This window comes from Ochotona curzoniae, unplaced genomic scaffold, assembly GCF_017591425.1.
Source record: "Ochotona curzoniae isolate NIBS_2020 unplaced genomic scaffold, NIBS_Ocur_1.0 contig_3190, whole genome shotgun sequence".
Taxonomy (NCBI): domain Eukaryota; kingdom Metazoa; phylum Chordata; class Mammalia; order Lagomorpha; family Ochotonidae; genus Ochotona; species Ochotona curzoniae.
In genome coordinates this window covers 8,112,234-8,136,612 of record NW_024465751.1, presented here as the reverse complement: position 1 = coordinate 8,136,612, position 24,379 = coordinate 8,112,234, and the positions used below count along the sequence as shown (strand labels likewise).

General features: G+C 39.4%; 1 protein-coding gene across 3 annotated transcripts in view; it reads left to right on the top strand.

Annotated features, from left to right (window-relative positions):
- The window catches only part of NSMCE2 (NSE2 (MMS21) homolog, SMC5-SMC6 complex SUMO ligase), a 235,986-nt gene that overhangs the window by 72,579 nt on the left and 139,028 nt on the right, over nt 1–24,379 (top strand). For 2 of the 3 annotated variants that reach the window (XM_040979309.1, XM_040979310.1), the window contains exon 4: nt 17,250–17,403. In XM_040979309.1, the coding sequence (XP_040835243.1) occupies nt 17,250–17,403 (154 nt within the window). Of the gene's footprint in view, nt 1–17,249; nt 17,404–18,266; nt 19,279–24,379 lie in introns of those variants that run through there. The other variant, XM_040979311.1, reaches the window with a different exon arrangement.

Here is a 24,379-nt window from a genome sequence, read left to right as displayed (position 1 = left end):
CTATGTATTTTAAAAGAATATTAAATCCTCAAATACATATTTTGCTTATCTTTTTAGTTGCTATTACTAAATAATTTTTCTAAGGGATACCTAGGAATCAATGAACATTTCCCTTTCTTTTGAATTCCACTGGAAATGGTGGCTAAGTTCTTTTGATTATTTTAAGATCTTTTGGTAGCAAGCACTATGACATAGCAAGTTAATCTTCTGCCTTCAACATGGTCTCCAGCATCCCCAAAGGGTGCCCCTGCCTCACTTGAAATCCATCTGCCTGATATTGGATTCGAAAATCAACAGAGAATGGCCCAAGGTCTTGGGTCCCTGCATCCGTGTGGGAGACCCAAATCAGCCCAGCTCCAGTCCCTGCGACAGTTTAGGGAATGACCAGTGGATAGAGGATCCCTCTCTGTCTCTCCTTCTCTCTATAATTCTGTCTTTCAAGTAAATATAATTGAATCTTAAAAAACAGAAATACTAAGATTCTCTAGTTTGTGGGGGATGTGTCCGGAAGACCATTAGAGAACATAGAGTGTTGGATAGAAGCTCTTACCAGGCTTCACCTCAGTCAGCCCTGTAGCAGGGTAGGCCCAGGGCTCCTGAGTGTGCTGGGCTCAAGTGCCTGGGTCAGAGGCTTCACAAGAATTGCTTCCATGAAGCTTGCCTCTACCTTTCCTTTCTCTTCCCAAATCTTGCTTTCCTCAGATAGATAGTATGCTATCTGTATTCCTCCTCCTACCTCCCAGCCCGTGCCCTCCTTTCACATACTGTCATGCAAACTGGAGCAAAACACACTTCCCTCACTGTGCCTTTCACATTTTGTGTTGTTTATCTTCTAACAGAAGATAGCTGTGTTCTGTCAGCTAAGCCTTGGTATCACCAACGTCCACTAGTGGGGTGGTCAATAGAAGTTTATTTAACTGATAATGAGAAAGTTGAGATCCACAGTGTAACAGAATAATCAGGTAGGGGAGGGGATATTATTTAGGCTTTTGGTATTGAGAGTTACATTAAAGAACTACAAAGTGAATCCAGAATCAAAGCGGCTACAAAGCAAGCTGTGCTAAAGGGAGAATAGTGTCTATAGAAAAAAGAAGTGAGGCTCATTTCTTTTTGGGAAATATTTTCTGTATTAGAATTGCAAGCACAGGAGGCAGTGGTCTTAGTGCTGCATGCTCCCATGTCTTTGAGGCATTGAGGACAAGAGAGGAAGTTAGAACTTTAATCCTTGGTAGGAAAATACATATTGCGTACCTTCTGGGAAACGTCTCTGTGACTAACACTTTGCCAGTGTCGAAACTAAGCTGGAAGTCAGTGTTCAAAGGTCTGCTTAATCAAATAGTTAGGATATTTCATTTGATAAAGATAGTACCTGGCTTGTCATTTCAAAATTTGTTGAGAAGAACTTTTTAAATTATGAAGCAATAAGTTTAATTTCTGTAGAATTTGATCTTTTTTTGTTTATGAGCTGCTCATGAGTTTAAGCAGCTTGTTGTTAAATGTAATTTCTGTAGCACAAACACATGGTGATTATGGTAAATGGTGGTAAAACATGGCTTTCTGTGACTCCTAAGCCATGTGTAAATAGGTTCTTAGGTTGGGTTTTAGGGATTTCTGCTCTGTAAGCTGCCTTTAACAGGGTGGACATCTGTAATATAATTCACGGGCCATACAGCATTATCAGCTTAAGAATTAGTCTGCTGTAGGTTTATTGAATTTTGAGTCCCATCTGCAGTTATCTGGGCAAGGCCAGACCAGATGATTTCATGGGCCATATCCTGGGCATTGTCCCTGTTTAGAAGGAAGGACAAAGGATACTTTGCGAGGAGAGTGAAAGAAGGGAAACAGATGTATTCTTTTTCCCAGTATTCTAGTTTTCAAAGGGCTTTTTACACTGCATGTACATATGTGTTAGTCCATTTGGGCTACTGTAACGGAAGAGCACAGGTTGGGTCACTGCTAAATAACAGACTTATTTTCACCCTTCTGGAGGTGGAAAGTTCAAGAGAAGGTGCTGGCAGGTTCGAAGTCTGGTAAGGGCATTCTTTTCTGGCTCCTAGCCTGTGCCTTTTGGCAGTATTCTCAGGAAGAGGGAGGGATCTAACTTGCTCCCCAGGGCCTCTTTTTTAAGGTCACTAATCCCATTCTTAAGGACTAAGCCCTAAAGACCTAATGATCTCCTTTAAGGCCCTACCTCTTTTTTTTTTTTTTTTTTTCAGGGAAAAGTGCTAGTGACTAAATTTTTAATCTAGTAAGAATTACTATTTACCTGTTTATATGCACAACTTTTTCTTTTTCTTTTTTTTTTTTTGTGAAAGTGGGTAATATCATTGTTTCCACACTAATACAATCATTTTTCCCTGTATCTGGGGTTAGGGGAGTAGCAAAGGGAAAAGCCCCACCCAACTCCCCCCCCCATCCCCCGTCCCCAACATGAGGCGCTCTCCAAGGGTCCTGCTCAAACAGTTTTGATAGTTCATCAGTTCTGGATTGCTGCCAATCTCACCGTCCCAACCGCAATGAAACCTATTCAGAGTCCACTGGCTGACAGTCTCTTGATGGTTGGGGTTCCAAGATCAGCAGTTCAGTTGGAGGGATATCCAAAGAAACTTCATCTGAGTTGATCCCAGATCTGATTCTTGCGTGAGTTTGCTAGTACAGACTCCAACATCGTTCGTCACACCAATCAGCTTATGCACATGCTGGTCGTTGCAATTGCTGGGTCCATTCGGTTTCCAGCCCCGTCTTCCTCGTGAACCAATGGGTGTTGTAGTCCAGCTCGATCCTACCCACTTCATACTCGGTCTACATGCAAACCAGTTGGAGCTGCAGTCTAGTTGGGGCGACTCCCCAAAACCCTTACCAGATTTGCCCCCTACCCTGGTTCCCATGCTTGCCAGTATGTACCGCAGGCTTGTCCAGTCTGTTCCACATCCCATTTAGCTCTCGCACACGTCAATGGACATTGAAGCCTAGTTCAACACAACCAACCTATTATCCAGCCCATACACCTACTGGCAGGTGCCAGAAAGGCCCTACCTCTTAATACCATTTCTTTTCCTGTTAGAATTTCCACAGTGATTTTGGGGTGGAGGTGGATACCAAACTTTGAAAAACTATCACTCCATCTTGTTTCATGCTTTTAACTCATTTCTTTGGATTTTCTGATATACATAAAATACATACATAATGTTAAAAAAAAATAGGGCATTTTGTCCTGCTTACTGTGTCTAACACAGTGCAAAGTGCTTTATAGGTCACCTTGTATCCTCATCACAAATCAAGAGGGTCTTGTCCTGTTCTTTTGTTTGAGCCCTTTACTTTTGGTAACTGCTCTCTCCTTCCTCAGCTGTTCTGTGCATTTAACATTCATGTCAGCATAACTCTTTTTACTTCTCCATTCTATCTACCCTTTCTGTTGATTCCTCCTTGCTAAGTTTTGATATTTCGACTCATTATTTGACTCTTCTCATTTCATATAATGTGAAGGTACTTCAAACAGTTCATGGAAAAATAGAATTAAGTTTATATTGATGCAAAAAAAATTTTAAATCTGTGCATAATTTTTTTCACAATATGAATTTTCCATGGAGTTTTGAAAGATTCTCACCATTCCTGTGAAATAACTTCTATGCTCATAACTTAAATTGCTCTTTAAAAATTTTTTTAATTTATTTTTATTACAAAGGCAGATCTACAGAGAGGAGAGACAGAAAGATCTTCCATCTGCTGCTTCACTCCCTGAGTGGCTATATCAGCTGGAACTGAGCTGATCTGAAGCCAAGAGCCAAGAGCTTCTTTGAGGTCTCCTATGCTGGTGCAGGGACTCAAGTCTTTGGGCTGCCCTCAACTGCTTTACCAGGCCACAAGCAGAGAGCTTGATGGGAAGAGGAGCAGCAGAGACGTGACCATATGGGATTGTGGCACATGGAAAGCAAGGATTTAGCCATTTGAGTCATCGCACTGAACCCCTACGTTGCTGTTAATGCTACTAAGTTCCAAGTCTGGCCTGGTACTGTGGCCCAGCAGCTAAAGTCCTTGCCTTGAATGTGCACTGGGATCCCATATGGACACCGGTTCTAATCCTGGCAGCTCCACTTGCCATCCAGCTCCCTGTTTGTGGCCTGGGAAAGCAGTCGAGGACAGCCCAGGGCCTTGGGACACTGTACCGTGTGGGATACCTGGAGCAAGGTCCTGGCTCCTGGCTTCGGATTGGCGCAGCACTGACTGTTGTGCTCATTTGGGGAGTGAACCATTGGAAGGAAGAGCTTCCTCTCTGTCTCTCCTCCTCTCTGTGTATCTGACTTTGCAATAAAAATAAAATAAATCTTTAAAAAATAAAGTCCCAAGTCAATATTTTCATTCCAGATTTCTCATTTGAGAACCATGCACATGAATTCAAGGATATATTTTACCTCCTTGAATGTACTACAGGCATCTTCAATTCAGCATAGCAGGGTAAAATTTTGCCTCTCCAATCCAAAGAGGGTGGTAGTTCTTGTCCCTCCTGGTTCCTCATATCTCACCTTCTGTCTTTATGGTTAAATGATTCTCAAATTACATCATCTATCTTCCCCATCCCTGTTGTTACAGTCTTAAGTCTCCAGGTTTGCTGCATGCAGTTGCTTTCTTCCACTATGTTTTCTATCTAGTGGCCCAAGGAATGTCTCCACATTGGAAATTTGTTTTGCTTTCCTATTCTGTAACTTTACCTTCTTCAGTTATTCCTTAGCATTCCTTGGACTAGGTCAAACTCTTCTACATGATGGATGCACCTGTTTATCTCTGTGGTCTCACTTTTTACTGTTTTCTTCATGTCAGTTTCTGCAGTGTACTTTTCCTCTGGCCTTGGCATACTGTCTACTGTGAGTGTTCTCACTTTTAAAGGGCTAGCTCTTTTGTACTTTCACAAGCTGAGTTTAGTTCCCTTTTAACAGCCATCCCTGACATCATCGCGTGTCTGCTCACCAAATGGATTACTCTCATATGTTCTCATAACACCGTCTACTTTATCATTTTTGTAGCATTGTAACCATAATCCAGTTCTCTCTATAAAACCATTTCTTAGATATACAACAGTACTCTTTTTATTTCTTCTTGGTTTCATTCCCATAAGAACTGCACATTTAATCTTCCAAGACTAAATTCCTTGACTTTTTTTTCCCTTCAAAACCAGCTGTTCCTCCAGACTTTCCCATTAAAAACACGGTTGTTCTTAGTTCTTTAATTTTTTCACGACCCACATCCTGGCAGTTGACAAACTTTACTTTTTACCTGCAAAATACACTTAGAATCTGACCACCTCCCACTGTTTGTGCTGCCCTCACCCCCATCTGTGCCATCATCACTTCCTTCTACACAGTCACAATACCCTACTGAGTTCTTATTTGCATCTAGTCTCTTGTTCTGCCCCTCCTCTCAGAATCGCAACAGCCGTAATGATTTTTCTAAAAATAAAAAAGGTCAGATTTTCTCTGTCCTGTACTCAAAACTTTTCTGCTCTCTCTGAAACCTCCATGTCTCTGTCCCAGTCCCACTCTGTCTTTACTTCTGACTGCATCTCCCCCTGAACTTTCATCTCTGACTCCCTAACCCTTATTTTCTTTCTCATTGTCTCTATTGAGAAGTCATCTTTTCAGTAAAGCCTGCTTTGACTGTCCATCGCATAATAGTTCATTCTTTCCCACACTGTGTGTTTTTCTCCAAAGAACTTTTTGCTCTCTGGCTATTTTCTTATTATAGCTCTGTATTTTTTTCTGCTCAACTAAAATGCAAACTAGACAAGAATATTGGCTTGGTCTCTTGTGTTTACTACTGTATCCACAGCATATAGAGCTGATGTGGTCCCTAGTAGGCTTTCAGTTAAACAATTGGGGAAGTCTAGAGCAAAATCTGCTAATGCTGTGAGTCCCAGCTCCAACACTGTGCTTTTTGGTCACTAACACCACTTCCTAGCCTTAGTTTTTTCACCAGAAATATAAAAGGAATAATTTATTCTTATGTTGTTTGGGAGAATGGAATGAGATAACCCATGTGAGGTGCTTAGCTCTGTGCCTTGCTAATAATAATAGAGAGCAGCAGCTGCCACTGTTACTACCAGTTCTTATCAGAATGTGTTTCCCAATAACTCATCCCTCCTTATCCATTATTTTGCTTTTCTGCAGTTTTAACTACCTGACTGTGATCTGACAATATTAAATGGAAAATTCCAAAAATAAACAGTTGATAAAATTTGAATTGTATGCTTGAGTGGTGTGATGAAATGTTGCACCAGCTGCTTTTACTTCTCCTGGGATGTGAGTCATCCTCTTGTCCAGCATATTCCCTCTTTATACATTGCCTGCCCGTTACTTATGTAGCAGTCGTCTCAGTTATCAGATCAACTGTCATGGTATCACAGTAGTGATGTTCAAATTAAAAATGGACCCACAGGACAAGAGTAGGGTTGCTGGCATTTTACATATGACAAAGAGAAGTTGTAAAATGCTCCTTAAAGTTAAAAAGTAAAAATACAATGAGCTATTTTAAGAAAGAGAGAGAGAGATTACATTTATTATTTTTTATGTGTCCATTTTTTATAAATGAGTACTTTTTTATGCCTATTTAATAAATTATACTTTATCATAGTTATATGTATATAGAAAAACATAATCTTCATTTCCATCTGCAGTCTCCAACATCCACAAAGGGCTTACAGTGTATGCCAAATGGATTAGGGAAGACTACCATGGATTATTTTTATTTTTCTAGTTCCTCCACCAAATATGTTACATTGCATCTTACACTTGCTTATTATCGTAATGATAACACTATGGTCCAAAGAATATCAACAGTGATAATGGTGGTTAGCATTTGAATGCTTACCGAGTCTCAGAAAGTATTTTCCAAGTCAACACTTTGTGGAACTTCCTGCAGTGATGCTCTGTATGTGCAGTGTACAGTGATCGTCACTGGCCACTTACGGCTGCTGCACACTTGAAATATGGCGCTGTCACTGAGGAATGCCATTTTTTGTTTTGTTTAATGTTCATTAGTTTAGATTCAAATGACTACATTGTAGATAGTGCCTACCGTACTGTATTTCAAACCCCACATTCTTTACATATATTAACTCGATTAATATTCATAACAACCCCTTAGTTAAGTAGACTTATAAGATGAGGAAACTGGTTTTCTAAGAATTATTTGCCCAGGATTCCAGGCACTGCAAGGCAGCAATTGCAAAACTTGAAGATTATATCTCTAGATGATCTTGTTCCAGAGACTGTGTTGGCACTTTCTGCCCTGTACTTTATGTCATTCTCAAGAGCTGACGTCCCACAGGCAGTATCAGGATGACAGGTTGCTACTTTTTTCTTCTCCCTAGGTTTATCTTATTGATGTGAGAGAGGGAGAAACAGACAGGTCTTGTATCTGTTAGTTTACTCCCCAAATGGCCTCAGTGGCTAGGGCTGGACCAAGAGCTAGGAGCTTCATCTGGGTCTCCTGCATGGGTTCAGGGACCCAAGTACTTGTTCACCTTCTGCTACGTTTATAGGCCATTAGCAGGGAGCTAGATCTGAGCATCTGGGACTTAAACCAGTGTCTATATGGGATGCCAGCATTTTAAGCAGAGCTTTAATGCATGACACAACATCATGAGCCTTGAGGTAATAGGTCTTTTTTCTTGGTGCAAGGATGACCAAGAAAGTGAATTTCTGGTCCTTACCGCAGTTAAGTATTACTCCCAAGCTGATAAATTCCCCAAATTTAGGAAAAGTGTTGAAAATGTTATAGACAGGTGAACATGGCTGTTCAACCTCTAGATATACTTTTCTTTTAAACTTAAATTTATGCAACAAATTCTACTTGATATTTTTAATTGCTTTCTCCACTACCCATTCTAGATTTTTTGGCCCTCAGTCAACTTTAAACAGATTGTAGGTTTTTTCCACGTTTAGAACCTGGACTTGTTTCCCAGAGGCTGAGTTTTTGGTGGTTTTGCTTATTGGGAGGTCTTTCTGTCTTCCTTTTTTTTTTTTTTTTTTTTTTTAACCTTCCAATGTGGCAACACCAAGTGGTGTTGCTGGTTCCAAACATAACTTCTTTCTTTTTTCACAGGCTAGCAGCAATCCTATTTCTCCTTGATTACCAAGATTCAAGATTACTCCAGTCAACTTTATAACCTTGCTTTTTGTCTTTCTGTTTGGTGTTAGGAGTTCCTCAGAGAATTGCTAGGTCACAAAGTGAATCTCCTTATGAGTGGTGGCATTGTTGAGCCCTGTGGTGAGGCCATTATTCTCTTGGGTCCTGAGACTCTTAAACCAGCATAACCAGAGCTACAATGATGGGAGGGAGCGGGGGGTTGGGCGGGGAGAAGGGGGGGTTTGCAAGTTGTTCATTATGTATGATGAGGGGGAGGAGAAGATGTGTAATTAATTCTGCTTTTGTCCCATGGTTTCTGGGCTCTTACATTATGAGTATGGGAGAAACAATGTGATATAATGATCACTTCTAAGCATCCTATGGGACATTGCCTAACCATCTTAAGGCATCCTTGAAACCAAATCTTCAGCAGATGGTTTTAGTTCTCTGGAGGGTAGGATACAATGTAAGACCAGTAAATCCTAGTGGCACCGACCCATGCTATTTTCTCTTTGTAAAATCTGGAGACATAGATAGCAGAAGCATATGGTGGACAACATTTTCTATTTTAGCATTAGTGTTTTTCATATTAGAATTACCAAATGACCACCGAAAGTTAAGCTAAATGCCTGAAATAATGTGTTTTTTGTAAGAATTGCTATGGGTATATCAATTTACTCTGAGTTATTTCATGGTGACGTATGCAAAACAAAAATATTTAAGTGGGATTTGAGCATGCTAAAACTGTCACTGACCATGATCTTGGGCAAAACACTTCTGTATGAGCTGTACAGTCTTCATATCTCTGATATTTAAATAGTACTACTTTTGTATATAAAGCTTTGAACCACTCAGATAAAAGGTACTATACAAATCCAGGATATTTGAATAATTCTCAATTCACCTCGTCCTTAAAATGACTTCTGTTTAAATTGAACACTTAGAAACAATGCCTCGGAAATGGTCTCTCAGTATTTATGTTGGTGTGTGCCCTCCTAGCATCTTATACATTGTGTTAACAGCATATACCCTAGTTAGTGATCATCTATTAGTTTAAATATTTTAATATTTATTTTTCCTACTAGATCCTAACCCCACATGAGAATAACAGGACCACCTTATTCTATTTACTGTCTCATCTGCAATGGCTCACAAAGTGCCTTTGTGTGGTAAATATTCAGTAATTTATTGAGTGGATGAATAGATGAGTGAGTAGTGTTTGTTTCTGTGAATTTTGCCAGATTAAAACAACAACAGTAAAACCCCAGAAAGACAAAATTTGTACTTTTTAAAAATTTTAGAAAAATTTTTATTGGAAAGACAAATTTATATATAGAGAAGGAGATGCAGAAAGATCTTCCATCCGCTGGTTCACTCCCCCGTGGCTGCAGTGGCCAGAGCTGAGCTGGTTTGTAGTAGCCAGGAACTTCTTCTGGGCCTTCCATGCAGGTGCAGGGTCCTAAGGCTTTGGACCACCCTCTACTGCTTTCTCATGCCACAGGCAGGGAGCTGGATGGGAAGTGGAGCAGGCCTAATACAAACCAGTATCCATATGGGATCCTGGCACTTGCAAGGTGAGGAATTAGCCACTGAGCCATTGTACTGTGCCCTGTATTTTGTTTTTGTCTCTCCTAATATGGGAAACCTAATGCTATATTCTGTGTAAAGAAGTGATTCCTGTTGATCATAATCTTCTAAAGGGCGTGGTGTCATGAGAAATATTTGGAGTAGTTTTCAACAGTACACATTTTAAGTAACATGCACATAGATAGCAGGTTGCCTCATTCAGCTGCCCTCTGTTGGACAACTGTTCTAATAGCACTGGCCCGTCAGAACTAGAACAGTAGAACTTTAGCACATGCTCAGGCTTATTCATTTTCATTTTTTTCTTTTTTGGAGGGTGTTATTTCTTTATTTCTCATGTTATTTCCTATTACCTTCTTTTTTACTCCAAATTAATTTATTTTTTGATGACTTTTACATAGTTAATTAGGGTGATAAGAATCAAGGGCAACAGGAAGGTGGGTGAGACCATTATTTGGCTTATTCATTTTCAAGGTTTTTTTGAAAAGCTCTAAGGGGAAAAGGTGTTTCCATGTCTGGTTGGCTACTGCTCAATAATAGTGTGTTACAACACCTTGGCAAACTATGAAGTCCATTTGATGTGTCATAATGTTCAACAAGGAAGTGTTTCTCTTAAGTCTTCTGTTAGAAGTCAAACCCATGTTTAATAATGGGGCTTTGAAACTCACTCAACTACAAATAAGTTGGTCCAGAAGAGTTCGTTGTAGGTTGTGCAATGGCAATAGAAACTGGCAGGACATGAAGAGGTGTAATCCGTGCTGGTCGCCGTCGTGTGTGTGTGTGTGTGTGTATGTGTGTGTGTGTGTGTGTTTCATTTTGTTTAGTTAAATGGTAGAGATAGATATAGGTTTTCTACCCACTGATTGATTCTTCAATTATCTGCAACAGCCAAGACTGGACCAGGCTGACTGCAGGAGCCTAGAACTCTATCTGGATCTCCCAGTGAGTGGCAGGGACTCAAGCACTTGAGCCTTATGTGCTGCCTCCCAAAGTTCACCTCAACAGAAACCTGTTCCTTGGGAGCAGACCTAGTACTTGAACATATGCGCTCCTGTGTGAGATGAGGGCATCGCCAAGTGATATCTTAACCACCATTCCATGCCTACCCTGATATTTTTTCTTTCAAGCAGAACTATATAGTAAGCCCCGTAGAAAATACAGTTTGTTCTTCTATATATTTGCAGTTAGGTTATGTGCAGTGAAAGCATAATGATTCTCAGCCAGGACATGCCTTTTAATAAAAATTTTACCAAGCTTTTTTGATTGCTATATGAGCATATAAAGATAGAGGCAGTGTTAATCTATATAAATTTGCCACAGGGTACATGACTAGTTGGGCTGGTAGTATGTCATAATTGGTGGGCCAGCTTCTATAAATGTCTCAGTGCTTAATGTAATATCTAGTACCCAACTGGGACTTAGTAAATATTTATTGAATGAATATTGTAGCACCAGTTGAGGCAGTTCCCTAAGAATTCCAGCTTCAAAGCAACTCCCATACCTTGTAGATCGAGCTATGAATTAGAATGTGGAATAAATAGTGTGCAAATCACTTACCTCTAGCAAGTGTCTGTAATAAACCTCTAAAGGGTGTCACTTCTCTAAAATGTAAATCACTGGGTTTGTGTTATTTTGAGAGCCAAACATCTAACAGTGACTATTTTGGAGCAAGTAACTCCTTCTGAGTCTTGATTCAGTTATAGGAATGACTAATTTTACACGAAATTCTCACATGATTCAAAAAGTGTGTGGATGACTCAGCCCATTAATATCCCTAGCTCCTGTGATCTCTTCCAGTGAAATGAAAGCTGTAAGGCAATAATGGTAATTGGAGGAGATCTTGACTTTGCCCTGTAGCAATAAAATGACACACTTTGAGTAATCACATATACATATAATATTGTTTGAAAGAATTGAAGTATATTATCATCAGATAAATGTATTTAATGTTTGTGGTAAAGCATGGTGAGAGTAATCTCTAGTTTTAGTCTGTGTGAGAACTAGTGCCACCTTTAGCTCATGGCTTGCCTTGCTTCCCATCCGCTTGCTGACACAGAAAAGCTGCGTTGTAGGAGTGTTGGGTTCCATTTAAATGTGATTGATTATTCATAAGTGACCTTGAGCTAAACCAGAGCAGGTCCTTGAGTAGTGTGTGAAACTGTGGGAGATTTAGTGTTTCCTTCCATTGCTGCTCCATCTTTCTGCAACAGTTCTTTAAATAAAGATCTGGATGCTTGCAGTCAGCCTTTGTGCACATCTCTGTTCTCTGGAGTCACTAGTGACGCAAGCTGACCTTAATGGACACTTATTAATCCTTATTTAGCTTGGCTTCTCTGCAGCATTTGACAAATTTTAGTGTTACTTCCTACATATTTTTGGACATGTAGAATATCTTCTTAACTCTTGTACTGCTTCTTTGTAGACATTTTAACTGCCCCTTTAATGTGGTATTCCAGAATTCTGTGTTGTTCCTTCCCAGTACTGCCCCCCCTTTTGTTATCTATTTTCTCAGTCTTTTTGATGATCCCATCCATTTTCATTAAAGTCCATACACTGATTCCCTCCTCTGGGTGTTCTTTTGTTGCTGAGCCACAGAGTTTCATATCTAGCCACCCTGGGGGTGTTTGAGTGGCTCTACTTGTTACTGAGTACTGTGTCAGGTGACTATGTGCTTCATTGCTTTAATACATTGATTCCTTACAGTAACACTGAGACAAATACTGTCTGGCCAAGTCCCCAGCCTCTTTGCCATTAATTAACATATAGATTAACTCCCCCCTTCTGTCTGTTGTGTGGTCTCATTGACTTAACTAGAGTAACCATCTTTTTATACCCTTTTTATACCCTTCTCATGATACTAATTACCTTATTCCTTAAAATCTTTTGTTGTCATGACTGACCTTGTGGCATAGCAGATAAAGCTGCAGCACTGGCATTCCATATGGATGCTGCTCTGAGTCCTGGCAGCTTCACTTCCAACCCAGCTCCCCTGTTAATACTCCTGGGAAAAGCAGTGGGAGATGTCTCAAGTGCTTGCTTGGTTCCATACACTCACATGGGAGACCCAGTAGTACCCTGGCTGCTGGCTTTGGCCTGGCTCAGCCTTGGCCATTGTGGCCATTTGGGGAGTAAGCCAGTGAGTGAAAGAACTGTCCGTCTATCCATTACTCACACAGTCTCTCTGTCTTTCCCTTTCTCTGTAACTCTGACTTTCAAATAAGTAAGACCTATAGAAAACAAACAAAGAGATAAGTTCATGAAAAATAGAATTACAAGGTAAGGGTTTTGTTTTTTAATCTTTTAACATTTTAGTCCACTGTTTATTAAATTGGCTTTCTCTTCCCTAAACTGTATCTCCTAAACTGTGGTGCCCGTGAACTTCTCTGGTCTTCTTTTAGCCATGGTGATTTTAGCAAGTAGAGGAACACTCACTGAATATTGAATGAACAAGTGGTGGTACAGAAAAATCTGACTTACTCTCTGACATTTATTATGCAAGTATGGTGTCTGCTGTTTACTTCTTTTTTCATAGAAAAGAAAAAGGATGTATTTATTTGAAAGGTAGAGTTACAGAGGAAGGGAAGTAAAAGGAGAATGAGATCTTGTGCCTGCTGGTTCATGTCCTCAGCGTCTGCAATAGTTAGGGTTGAGCAAAGCCCAGATCAGCAAGCATGAACACCAGCTGTGTCTTCACATGTGTGACAGAGAGCCAAGTTCCTGGATCACTGTCCATTGCTTCCCAGTGTACAATATCAGGATCCTGGATTAGAGAAGCTTAAAGGTCCCGGAAATGAGTAAGCATTCCCATGTGGGATGCAAGTGGTAGCTTAGAGTTATCCTGCTGTACCTCAACACCTCTTCTGTTTTATCTTCTTAATAGCTTCTCTCATATTTAATTTATAATGGTGTAAAGATGAATAATTTTGGACACCTTAGGAATTCTGATTTACATTAATATATGGTCTCATTGTATTTCATTTATGTACTAACTCTCCTGGTATCTTAAGATTGAATGTTTTTGGAGACACTGTTTGAAAGACCTTATTTCTTTAAAAAAAAAAAAAGAAAAAAAGATTTATTGTTATTGGAAAGGCAAATGAGATTTATAGAGAGAAGGAGAAACAAAGAGAAAGATCTTCCATCACTGGTTTATTCCCCAAATAGCCACAATGGCCAGAGCTGAGTTAATCCAAAGCCAGGAGCCAGGCGCTTGTTCTGGGTCTCCCATGGAGATGCTGGGTTCCAAGGCTTTGGGCCACAAGCAGAGAGCTGGATGGGAAGTGAGGTAGCCAGGACAAGAACTGGCTCTCGTGGAATCCTGGCTTGTGTAAGCTGAGTATCTAGCCGCTGAGATGTTGTGCCGGGCCTGTTTAAAGACCTTTGAACTAATTAAGTTAAATGTAGTCATTAAGATTTAGTATGTGTGGTGTCCTTGCAAGAAGTCAGAAGAAGTTTGGACACAGTTGCCTTCAAGGGAAGACAGGGAAGAGAAAGGCATAAGCAGGCTGAGGAGAGGGCCTCAGAAGGAATCAGCTCTGCCTGTGATGTGATGTGATGTTGGACCTCTTGTTTCCAGAAGTGGGAGAAAATAAATTACTATTGTTCAAGCTGTTCAATCTATTGCATTTTGATATGGCAGCCATGGTAAACTCATATACTTAGTGTCTTTTGATGTAGGAGGGTTCCAATTCTTGTGTCTTGGGGTATCATTGGGGAATGAATGGACACAAGGATCAAATGGAGCCTGTCTCTACAGCTCAAATTTTCTTGAAGTGTTTGAAATTTGTCCTCAGAAATAAAAGCCATTTTTTTTCACTAGGTAGCATGCATCATTTGCTACTAGAAAGAGTATTTTCCCCTCTCCCTTTATCACGAAAACAATTCAGTGCAAAGCATGAAGCCATTAAAAAATAATTTATCCTCATTTATCGCATTGGTTTAAACAAATAATGAGTTGAATATATTCTTTGTTCTTGTTATAAGAGCTAGAATGCAGTAAGTTCTCTTTGCAGCACACAGCTCTGCCAAGTGCAGTATCAAACTATCAGGGAAGATATTTGCTGAAGTGAATTGATTAATTCTAGAGCAGTCTTCTGGAAGTTCTGACTGCGGGAAAGAAAATACATTGGAGCACTCGATTTGGTTTTTTCAGCTTTTCCTAGTCGTATTGCAGGTTGTCTTGTCAGCTCAGAATGCTCAGTCTTTCTGTGCTTCCCCTCCCACATCCTACTCAGTCCTCCAGCCAACCCCTAAGCTGTGGCTGTAGTTTAGCTACATTAGAGACTTTGTTCACAAAGTTCAATTTTGTCTGCTCAGAACAAATCTTATCTGAACATCCCAAATTATATAGTAATTGCAGCTTGATCGAAGATCTTAGGAAGTACTATCTCAAAGCCTTCCTGTGATGCTGCCATTGACTTCCTAAGTGGATGCAAATCCATCTGATATTTAGAGAGAGAACCTGTGGTCCTTTTGTAAGAACCAGCTTTTTGTATTTTTCTAGAACTACTCTATTCTGTTTTGAACTTGTACTATATTCTATCATGTAGATGTATAAGATAGTTGGTCTCTAGATGTAATAGCTCTAATTTTTGAGACATTAATGTGTTATTAAATTGCCTTTCTGCCTTTCTTTTGCAAATTGAGCAGTATTGGTTCTGTATTCTTACAGGATTTGGCATCTTTAATTATGTATAAGACTTGTCATATATGCTTTTCTGTATTTTATTGTAACACTTTGATGGAGAATCCAGCACTGGGACAAACAGATGGTCTGTTTCTGCACTCTGGACCAGAAATATGAATTTCAGGCATTTTAGTTCTCATTTCAATTTAGTGATCAAAATGTATAGTAGCTACATATAAAAAGTTTTTATTTTTTCTCTATGACAAAAAGTAGTCAGAACTGAAAAATTGCAGATTATCATTTGACTTCATATGCTTTGATACTGTTATTAGAAATTTATCTCACTAACTAGAACTTAAAGCAAGAACTTTATCTGACTTGTAACCTCAACATTGTTTCTCACTGGTCGGAGGGTGGAAATAAGGCATTTAGCTTCTTTCTGTTTCATTTTATTTGTGAAATTGAGGAAGGAAAAGATTACAATGAGATGATTTCTCAATTGTCTTCTAGTTCAGATGTATTGTACACTCTGCTTCTCATAGCAGCAATAAACTGAGTTAAGTATAGTTGGAGTGACTAATTAATTTGTTTGAAACACATATGCTGCTATGTCAGCAATGGCAATATGGTGATAAATCAAGCATCTTTGAAAAAATTTATATGTTATTAGGGAAAAGAGACATGAAAACAAGTCTCTTATAAATAGGGCTGTTGTAGAAGGCTCAGACAATCTAGGCAAAGTGCAGGGTTTGGTGAGAAAGCCACAGCAAAGGCCCAAATAAGAGCAATGCAAGAGCAGCCTGCTGGAGGGCAGCAGCTTCCTGGTAATACAGATGCTGCAGGAAGTAGAAGTTGGGGCCACTTCACCCCCAAGGGGTGGAAATAGGGGTTGGGGAAGAAACAGAATTTTTTTAAAAAAATTTTATTGGAAAGGCAGATGTACAAAGAAGAGAGATAGAGAAGAAGATCTTCCGTCCCATGGTTCACTCCCCAAGGGAACACAACAGCTGGAGCTGAATCAATCCAAAGCCAGGAGCCAGGAGCCTTCTCCAGGTCTCCCATGCGGTACAGGGTCCCAAGGCCCTGGGCTGTCCTCGCCTGCTTTCCCAGGCCACAAGCAGGGAGCTGGATGGGAAGTGGAGCTGCTGGGATTTAGAACTGATACCCATATGGGATCCCGGCGCGTTAAAGGCAAGGACTTTAACTGCTATGCTATCATGCCGGACCCAGGAATTTTTTAGGAGGCTGATCCTTATACGTGGGAATGAAGAGCCAAGGTAAAGGTTTCTTGGGAAAATAGAAATCTTTTTTTTTTTTAAAGATTTATTTATATTACAAAGTCAGATAACAGCGAGGAGGAGAAGGGACAGAGAGGAAGATTTTCCGTCCAATGATTCAAACCCCAAGTGACCACAGTGGCTGGTGCTGTGCTGATCTGAAGCCAGGAGCCAGGAGCTCTTCCGGGTCTCCCACGTGGGAGCAGGGTCCCAAAGCTTTGGGCAGTCCTCAACTGCTTTCCCAGGCCACAAGCAGGGAGCTGGAAGGGAAGTGGAGCTGCTGGCATTAGAACCAGTGCCCATATGGGTTAGCGGCCATGGCACCGGGCCTGAAAATAGAAATCTTTTAGAGAGTTTGTTCTAAAGGAAATGATGACAATGTAATTCAGAGCTAGAATGAGGATAAATGGATGGTGAGATAGCAGATAATGCAAACACAGTAAATAGAGGAATGGACATTTGTAGCCCAATTCCTTCCATGTTTCTGCATGTTTGAAGCTTTTATGATATTGAAAAATAATTTTATAATATTGGAGAGGACAAAAATGTAAGCTAAAAGATTTAGCTTGCAACAAAACCAAGGAGATACTTATTACTTTCATTAACCTTTAACTAAGATAATTTCTTTTTGTGTTCCTTAGGTTAAAGAAGAACGTCCAGAAAACATACCAGATTTAAAGTTGCTAGTAGAGAAGAAATTTTTGTCCTTACAGAGTAAGAATTCTGATGCCGACTTTCAAAATAATGAGAAATTTGTACAGTTTAAGCAGCAGCTGAAGGAACTAAAGAAGCGATGTAAGTAAGCATGCTTTGCTTTGGCTTTTTGAAATTAGGGAACTGACTTGCTGAGTGGTCCCAGAAAGCGGATTTTCTGAAGTTTGCTTATCTGCTTGGCTTGATCCTCTTTCTAAGTTGCTCCTTACTGTTGTGGCAGTGCTGTATTTTGTCCGACTTTTGGTTCAAACCAGCCTGTCCCATTGCTGAAAGGCAACAGTTTCCACAAAGTGCTCAGAAAGTAAACAGCAGCTGGAAAAAAGCGCACCTACTGTCCCGTTGCTGCTCCTGCTCCGAGAGTGTTGAGGGGTGACTGGGAAAACAAAATAAAACCCGAAACAGTATTATTAAAATAGCAATAGTAGCTTTCAGATGTTTAAACTGCCGTGCCAAACTTTAAAAGAACCACACTTTAATTTTGAATTCACTGCCTTGAAGTAATATTTCTGATGTCTTCTCAGTTCCTTTTATTCTCAAATTCGAGCGTACTTTAGAAGTTAATGAAAAATACATTATTTATATATATGTATATGTGTGTGTGTGTGTGTGTGTACCTATATACATATATATATAACACATGTGCATGGATTTCAGGATTTTGTTTTGTGCTAAAATGAACCGCACTTTTAATTCTATTTTTCTACAAACTTTTTGCGATAACCTCAGATAGACCAAAATATCCTTGATCTGTTTTTTATCTTATCTTTATGGTACTATACATTCTGTGATTTCTTTTTAAAGTTGTTACTTTCTAAACATATAGGTCAGTTTTTTCACACGAGTCTGTGTTTATTGACATAGTCTTGTCTTCTTTTAAATTGAGGCAAAATTCTGTAAGAAATTGAATGAAGTAACAAATAGCATTCTTTTTTTTTCTGCCTCAGTGTCCTGTCATCTTCATTACTGACATATGGAATGGGAATGTTGTATGGTGTGAGACGTATTCATTTCATCATTTTTATATACTCAGTGTAGGGATTCATATTTTGAAATACATTATTTTAAGTATAAGCATTTTTCTTTAAATTGATGCTGAGATCTCAAAAAATGGCTGAGGAAGCTGTTTCTGTCAACTTCATAAATAACTTAAGTTTCACAATTTGGAATGTTTTGCAATCATGATGAGACTTGCTTTTATTGTAGACTTAAACAGTAAGCATTTCCCTCATATTTTATATCTATATTTTGTTCTTCATTGAACATCATTGCTACCAGAATCTTTCTGATGGAATTTGCACTGTTCCCCAAATGAGTAATAATTCTCGCAAATGGATAATAATTTGCTAGTACCTTTCTTAACCTCACTAACATCTTAAAGATTTAGTGTATTACAGTGTCAGCCATGGTCAAAACAGCCAAATATATTTTATTTTACAGCTTTGAGCCAGTGTTCACAAATTATGGCAGACATAGCATCCAGTAAGACTTGTTGTAATACACCTTGAAGGATGCATATCCCATCATGTAAATTTCTTTCTTTATTGCTGTTTACAAAGTTAACATTAAGAGAAATTAAGAAATTATAGAGTTTTAGAATCATGTATTCATGAGAAATACATGTTGATAGTGTTAGTCACTTGATAGGAAGGGCACTTGTTCTAACTAACAACATAGTGATAAGTGTCAGAATCATTTTTATTTTTTCTAAAATGGAAAAAAAAAAAGCAAGGTTTCCAGATTTCCCAAGGTCAGTGATATGCTTGGATAGTTTGGACAGCTAAGCTTTGTGACCAGGTAAATTTATATTGAAAGGAATTGCTTCCTTCTGTGATTTCCCCAAGTATTGTAATACTGGAATTTAAACAACTTTCCTTTTTAGTTCCCATAAAATATTCTTTTAAAAATTTATTAAATGGTGAAATAAATAAAATACTAACACTCTTTGAAAATGCACTATAAAGTGTGTCTGCCTTACTTACAAAGTTTAATTCTTAGTTCAGTATTGTTAGCACTGCTGACAGTAAGCTCACATCATGTCTAGAAGATCTTACTTCTTCAGATTTAACTCTGCTATGAGTTCTGATTAGGATCATCCTCCAAAGTGTAAAATGGCCACCATATTTATTATCTGAGAACAGAAATGCATGAGATTAAATTTCACTCAGTGAGTATCAGGGACGAGAGTTGCCAGCAGACACTTAGGTTGGAAGAAGCCAAGGTGGCGATGGCAGTGGGCTGGTCTGTCTGCTGCTTCTGTCTGCTCTGCTGGTCCAGGGACATTCTTGGCAGTAGTAAGCTCAACCCATGGGAGCCCAGCCACTCATTCTCAAAGCTCGTTTTCTGCCCCCATTTTAGTCTTAAAATTACGTGAGAACTCCCAGATTATCTTTTGTTCGCATGAGTTTTACCAATTTGTTATAATAAAATCAAAAGTAAGGATTCTCAAAGTTTTTTTTTTTAAATAAAATTTTATTTTAATATTCTTTACATAGTTAATTAGGGTAAGAAGGTTCAAGGGCTACAGGAAAGTGGATAAGACTAGTATGTTTTCCATATTGTTACCTTCATGTTTAAAGGGGGGTATTAAGGGAGAAGGCCCACCCAATTTCCCACCCTCCCCAGGTGCCGGATGTAGGGCATGCTCTGAGGTTCTTGCTCAAGTGGTTTTGATATTGCAACAGTTATGAATTGCTGTCAATCTTGCCACTCCAAGCACTATGCGGTCTTTGAAAAATCCACTGATTGACATAGTCCACCATAGCGGAGATGGTTCAAAGTTTTTTTTTAAATAATAGGATGTACCATGACATGTTAATATCAACATCATTTGATATGAAACGTGATCTATTTTATCAACATTCAGAAGAGCAGTACTGTTTTACAGTTTTGTGCCTGTCTTCAATGCCTGGCTTCATAGACGACGACGAGATCCTCACTTTGCCCTGTTGCGCACCTTGTCTAGGCTAGGGCAGACATTGGCAGATGTGTTTCCTGACAGGATCGTGGAGAACATAGCAAGTTTTCATGTTGCGAACCCCAGATTTAGGCCAAATCAACTTCCCACCTCTTTTTCTATGGATCAAAGTTAAGAAAGGTGTTTTTCTTTAATGTGTTTAATTGTTGCAATAAAATTCAGAGGAATACAGTTTTGCAACACCTAAATGATGTGAAATCCCGGTTCAGTGTTGGGTTCTGAGGCCGGATTGGAGCAGAGGCATCTTGTGTATCGTCATAGGGTCTGACAGCACCGAGCAGATGTGAGTGCTTGAATCAGAAATCATCTGGCCAGCGGGTAACTAACTCCTTGAAGAAGTAGTCTACTGATCCCTGACCTAAACAAACATGGTTTCTTATTTGTTTTTATTTTTTAAAAAGGTTTATTTATTATAAAGTCATATATAGAGAGAGGAGGACAAAGAAAGAAAGAAAGATCTTCATCTGTTGGCTCACTACCTAAGGGGCTGCAATGGCCAGAATTGAGCTGATTCAAAGCCAGGAGCCAGAAACCTCCTCTGGGTCTCCCATGCAGGTGCAGGGTCCCAAGGCTTTGGGCCATCCTCGCCTTTTTCCCAGGCCATAAACAGGAAGCTGGATGGGAAGTAGAGCTGCCAGTATATGAACTGGTACCTAAATGGGATCCCGGTGCATGCAAGGTGAGGACTTTAGCTACTAGGCTACTGCGCCAGGCTCTATTTTTTTTTATTTTTAAGTGAAGATTTTCTCCTCAGTGCAGGCCGTTTGTCTTCTCTTTTTCTTTCTTTCTTTCTTTTTTTTTTTTTAATAGATAGAGTGCCTACTATGTATGAATCACTGCAGTTATTCTGTGAAATGAATGAAAGGCTAAGGGCCTTGGAGAAGGTTGTGTATCCAAATATGAAAATGTGGAAGATTTATATCCAAGATTAAATCAAAGCAAGCAGGTGTCATGTGAGACCTAAGTGAACACAGATGCATCTGTTGTGTTGATAGTGCTAGTCACTTGAGAGGGAGGGGCACTCTGGGCACTTGTTAAGAAAGATTCTAAGGATGGGTTTGGGCCCAGCAGGAAAGATTATAATGATGGATGCAGTGGCAAGCGGAAGGAGCCATATAGGTGTCTGATATTACCAACCCTAAGAATACAAATGATATTCTCTAGTCACTTAAAAGATATTACTACTCCCAAAGTAACATGTTTCAGTTGCACATAGTATGTTTCAATAATTCTGTCTTATATATATATATCACCTCGTATTGACTCTCACCTCTTTGGATAGATCTTTGTATTCTGTGGATACCTAGTATTTATATAAAATGCCTCAAAATTCATGGGTAATGAAAGTTTAATTTTTTTTTTTAATATTACTTTTCCATACTTTTGGAAGCCCCGTCATGCAGAGATTGTTGTATCTGTCACAACTTGTCAGGATTACATGACTTACATGTTTAGATCAGGGATGTAAGTTTTACAGAGTTGTTGGTGAGAAAGAGCTTATATAGCATTGTGGGAAGATTGAGTTGAATATTCAGGAGGGTTTTCGTTCCTTAATGTGCAGTATAGCCTCCTGTGGGGCCCCCTGATTCTATTTCTCATTCTTGAAAGCATACAGTCAATATGGATTTAAAATAACTTTTTTTGGGGGGGGGGTGAGCTTCATTCCTCTCTTATGAAAAACTTGGTTGCTTTAACTTAAAGTTATTTTTTAATTATTTATGTATTTATTTTTGTTTTTCAGGAACCAGTCCTGGGGATTTAGGGATTTCCGCTTCTCCCTCCGCATCCCCTCTCCTCCACTCTGTTTCCCTGCACTGTTACAGTAGATAGTCCTTCAGCAGGGACCACAAGTCTGTCATTCTGCTATTTAAGTGTGTCATGACATTGCAGGCGTAGACAATGGTAGAAGGTCCAGCATCCTACTTCAGATATATGTAACAGGTTTTTTTTTTTTTTTTTTTGATGTTCTGTCATTCAGGAGCAGGGATGCATATTGCAATATAATAAGATTACTTTTATATTTCTGAATAAGATGACCGAGGAAGAGATGGTAGTGATAACTAAATTAGGGAGTAATTTCAAAGGAAAGCATTCCATTTTCATCAATAGACATCAGCCCAAGCTGTGAAGTAGACAATGTAATTAGCTTTAAGACAAACGTAATAAGAGTTTCTTGGACAAAATGAACATTACGTTTGGGGTAATTTTTTCTCTTTGCCTTCAACTATATTTGCTACTGCAATTCATGATTTGTTAATTTTAGCATGTGGTGATTTTTTTTTTTGAAAGACAGAATGACCAACAATCAAGGAGAGACGGTGAGAATGAGATCCACTGGCTTACTCCCCATTTGGTCACGATAGTCAAACTGGGCCAGATCAAGACAAGGAGCCTAGAACTCGGTCTAGGTCTTCCGCTTGCTTAGCAGGACTCCAAGTACTTGGGCTATCTTCCAGTGTTTTCCCAGTGCATTCGCAGGGAACTGGAAGCGGTGCAGCTGATACTGAACTAGAAGTGATACGTGAGATACAGACACCGCAGGCAGCAGCTTGACCCGCTGGGTCAGAGTGCTGGCCCCACCAGAGGTCTCATTTGGAATGTATGAGCAGCTCTGTGTAGGTTCTTTCTCAGATAAACAAGCAATCATTTGACATCCTTTATTCACTTGCCTGTTAAATAATTAGCAAGTATTTTTTGTGTAGATCAGCAGAGGCAGAAATTGAAGGCCGTAATCAATAGCTGAGACTTAAAAACTTTCAAATATATTTGAAATATATCAGCTTTGTGGTTGAAAAAAAAATTAGAAATGTTAAGAGTAAGGGAAAGCCTGTTTTTTAAGTAAAAATCGTTGATATAAAGTTGCTCACCACAAATTTAGACAACTTGCTTTCCACCGTTAGGGCCGTAAGACTTTGCGATTATTTTGAGTGACAGTGATGTTTGTATCACCCTTATGAAGAGACATAAGGATGGGTACTGTCACCTGGTAATTACATAGATTCACTTGAAACACTCCCGGTCTAGATGTCAAAGCTGATAACATAGGGAGTAGCCGTTCACTTCACAAAAGAACCCATTCAAGGTGATGTTGAGTAGGGATTTCCTTCTCAGGGTACTTTTACGATACTTTCCTTTGCACTGTTCCCAGTGGATGACTATTATTTTTCCTCCAGCATCTTTCCAAAGCCAATGTGTAGTTGCTTGAGGGTAGGGAGTTTATGTTTTACTTACTGCTGTCATGCTTGAACTCTAGCATGAGATCAAAGCCTATTGTATGAGCATGGCATAGGTCCTTTCCACACGTCTCCAGGAGGAACCTTCTCTGTTTGAGAACTGAAGCAGGATGCCTGACTCTCCTGCTGTCCACAGGGATGTACCCATGGACAGGGATGTACCCAGTATTGTCAGACCTTCAAATCCTTTAGAAAACCCAGAAAATAAGGAAATTATTTTTCGTTATCTAGATTTTAAGAACCATGTAACAAAAACTATGAATTCACAACCTTTGGCTTTCCCTTCTCATAATACCATTTTTAGTGCTTTACTAGACACATTCATGAGTGGCATCCCATTGACTTTACTAATAGTAAAGTACAACTTGTTCAGCGAAGAAGATGAATTTACTTTTAAGATATTCCAAACTTAGTCCAGAATGTGCATTTTTCACTTCCTTGGGGATATACACTTACGTGGAGGAGGGTTGTTGGGTTCTATTGAAAAGACATATGGAGGTTTTGTGTGAGACGCCAGATGTAGAAGACGCTCACCCAGATGTAGATGATCAACATGCTCATCAAGAAAACTAGCAATTGGAAGATGCATATGGGTTTTGAAGCTTGAAAGAAGAAGAGTTAGGGAAGAAACCAAGGTAGTGCCAAGAGGGAAAATGTTGGGCTTTGCCCAGAAATGCATCAACTACTTTAGAGTAGAAAAATGTTAACCACCCTAACTTCATCCTGATACCCTTCAACCTTCAACTGTCTTGATTTGTCATAAAGTCCAAATGTCTGTCTTGAGGATGTGACTTGCCAGCCTGCAGGGAACTGAAATTGGGATCTTGCAAACCAAAAAGTCCTTTCTTCT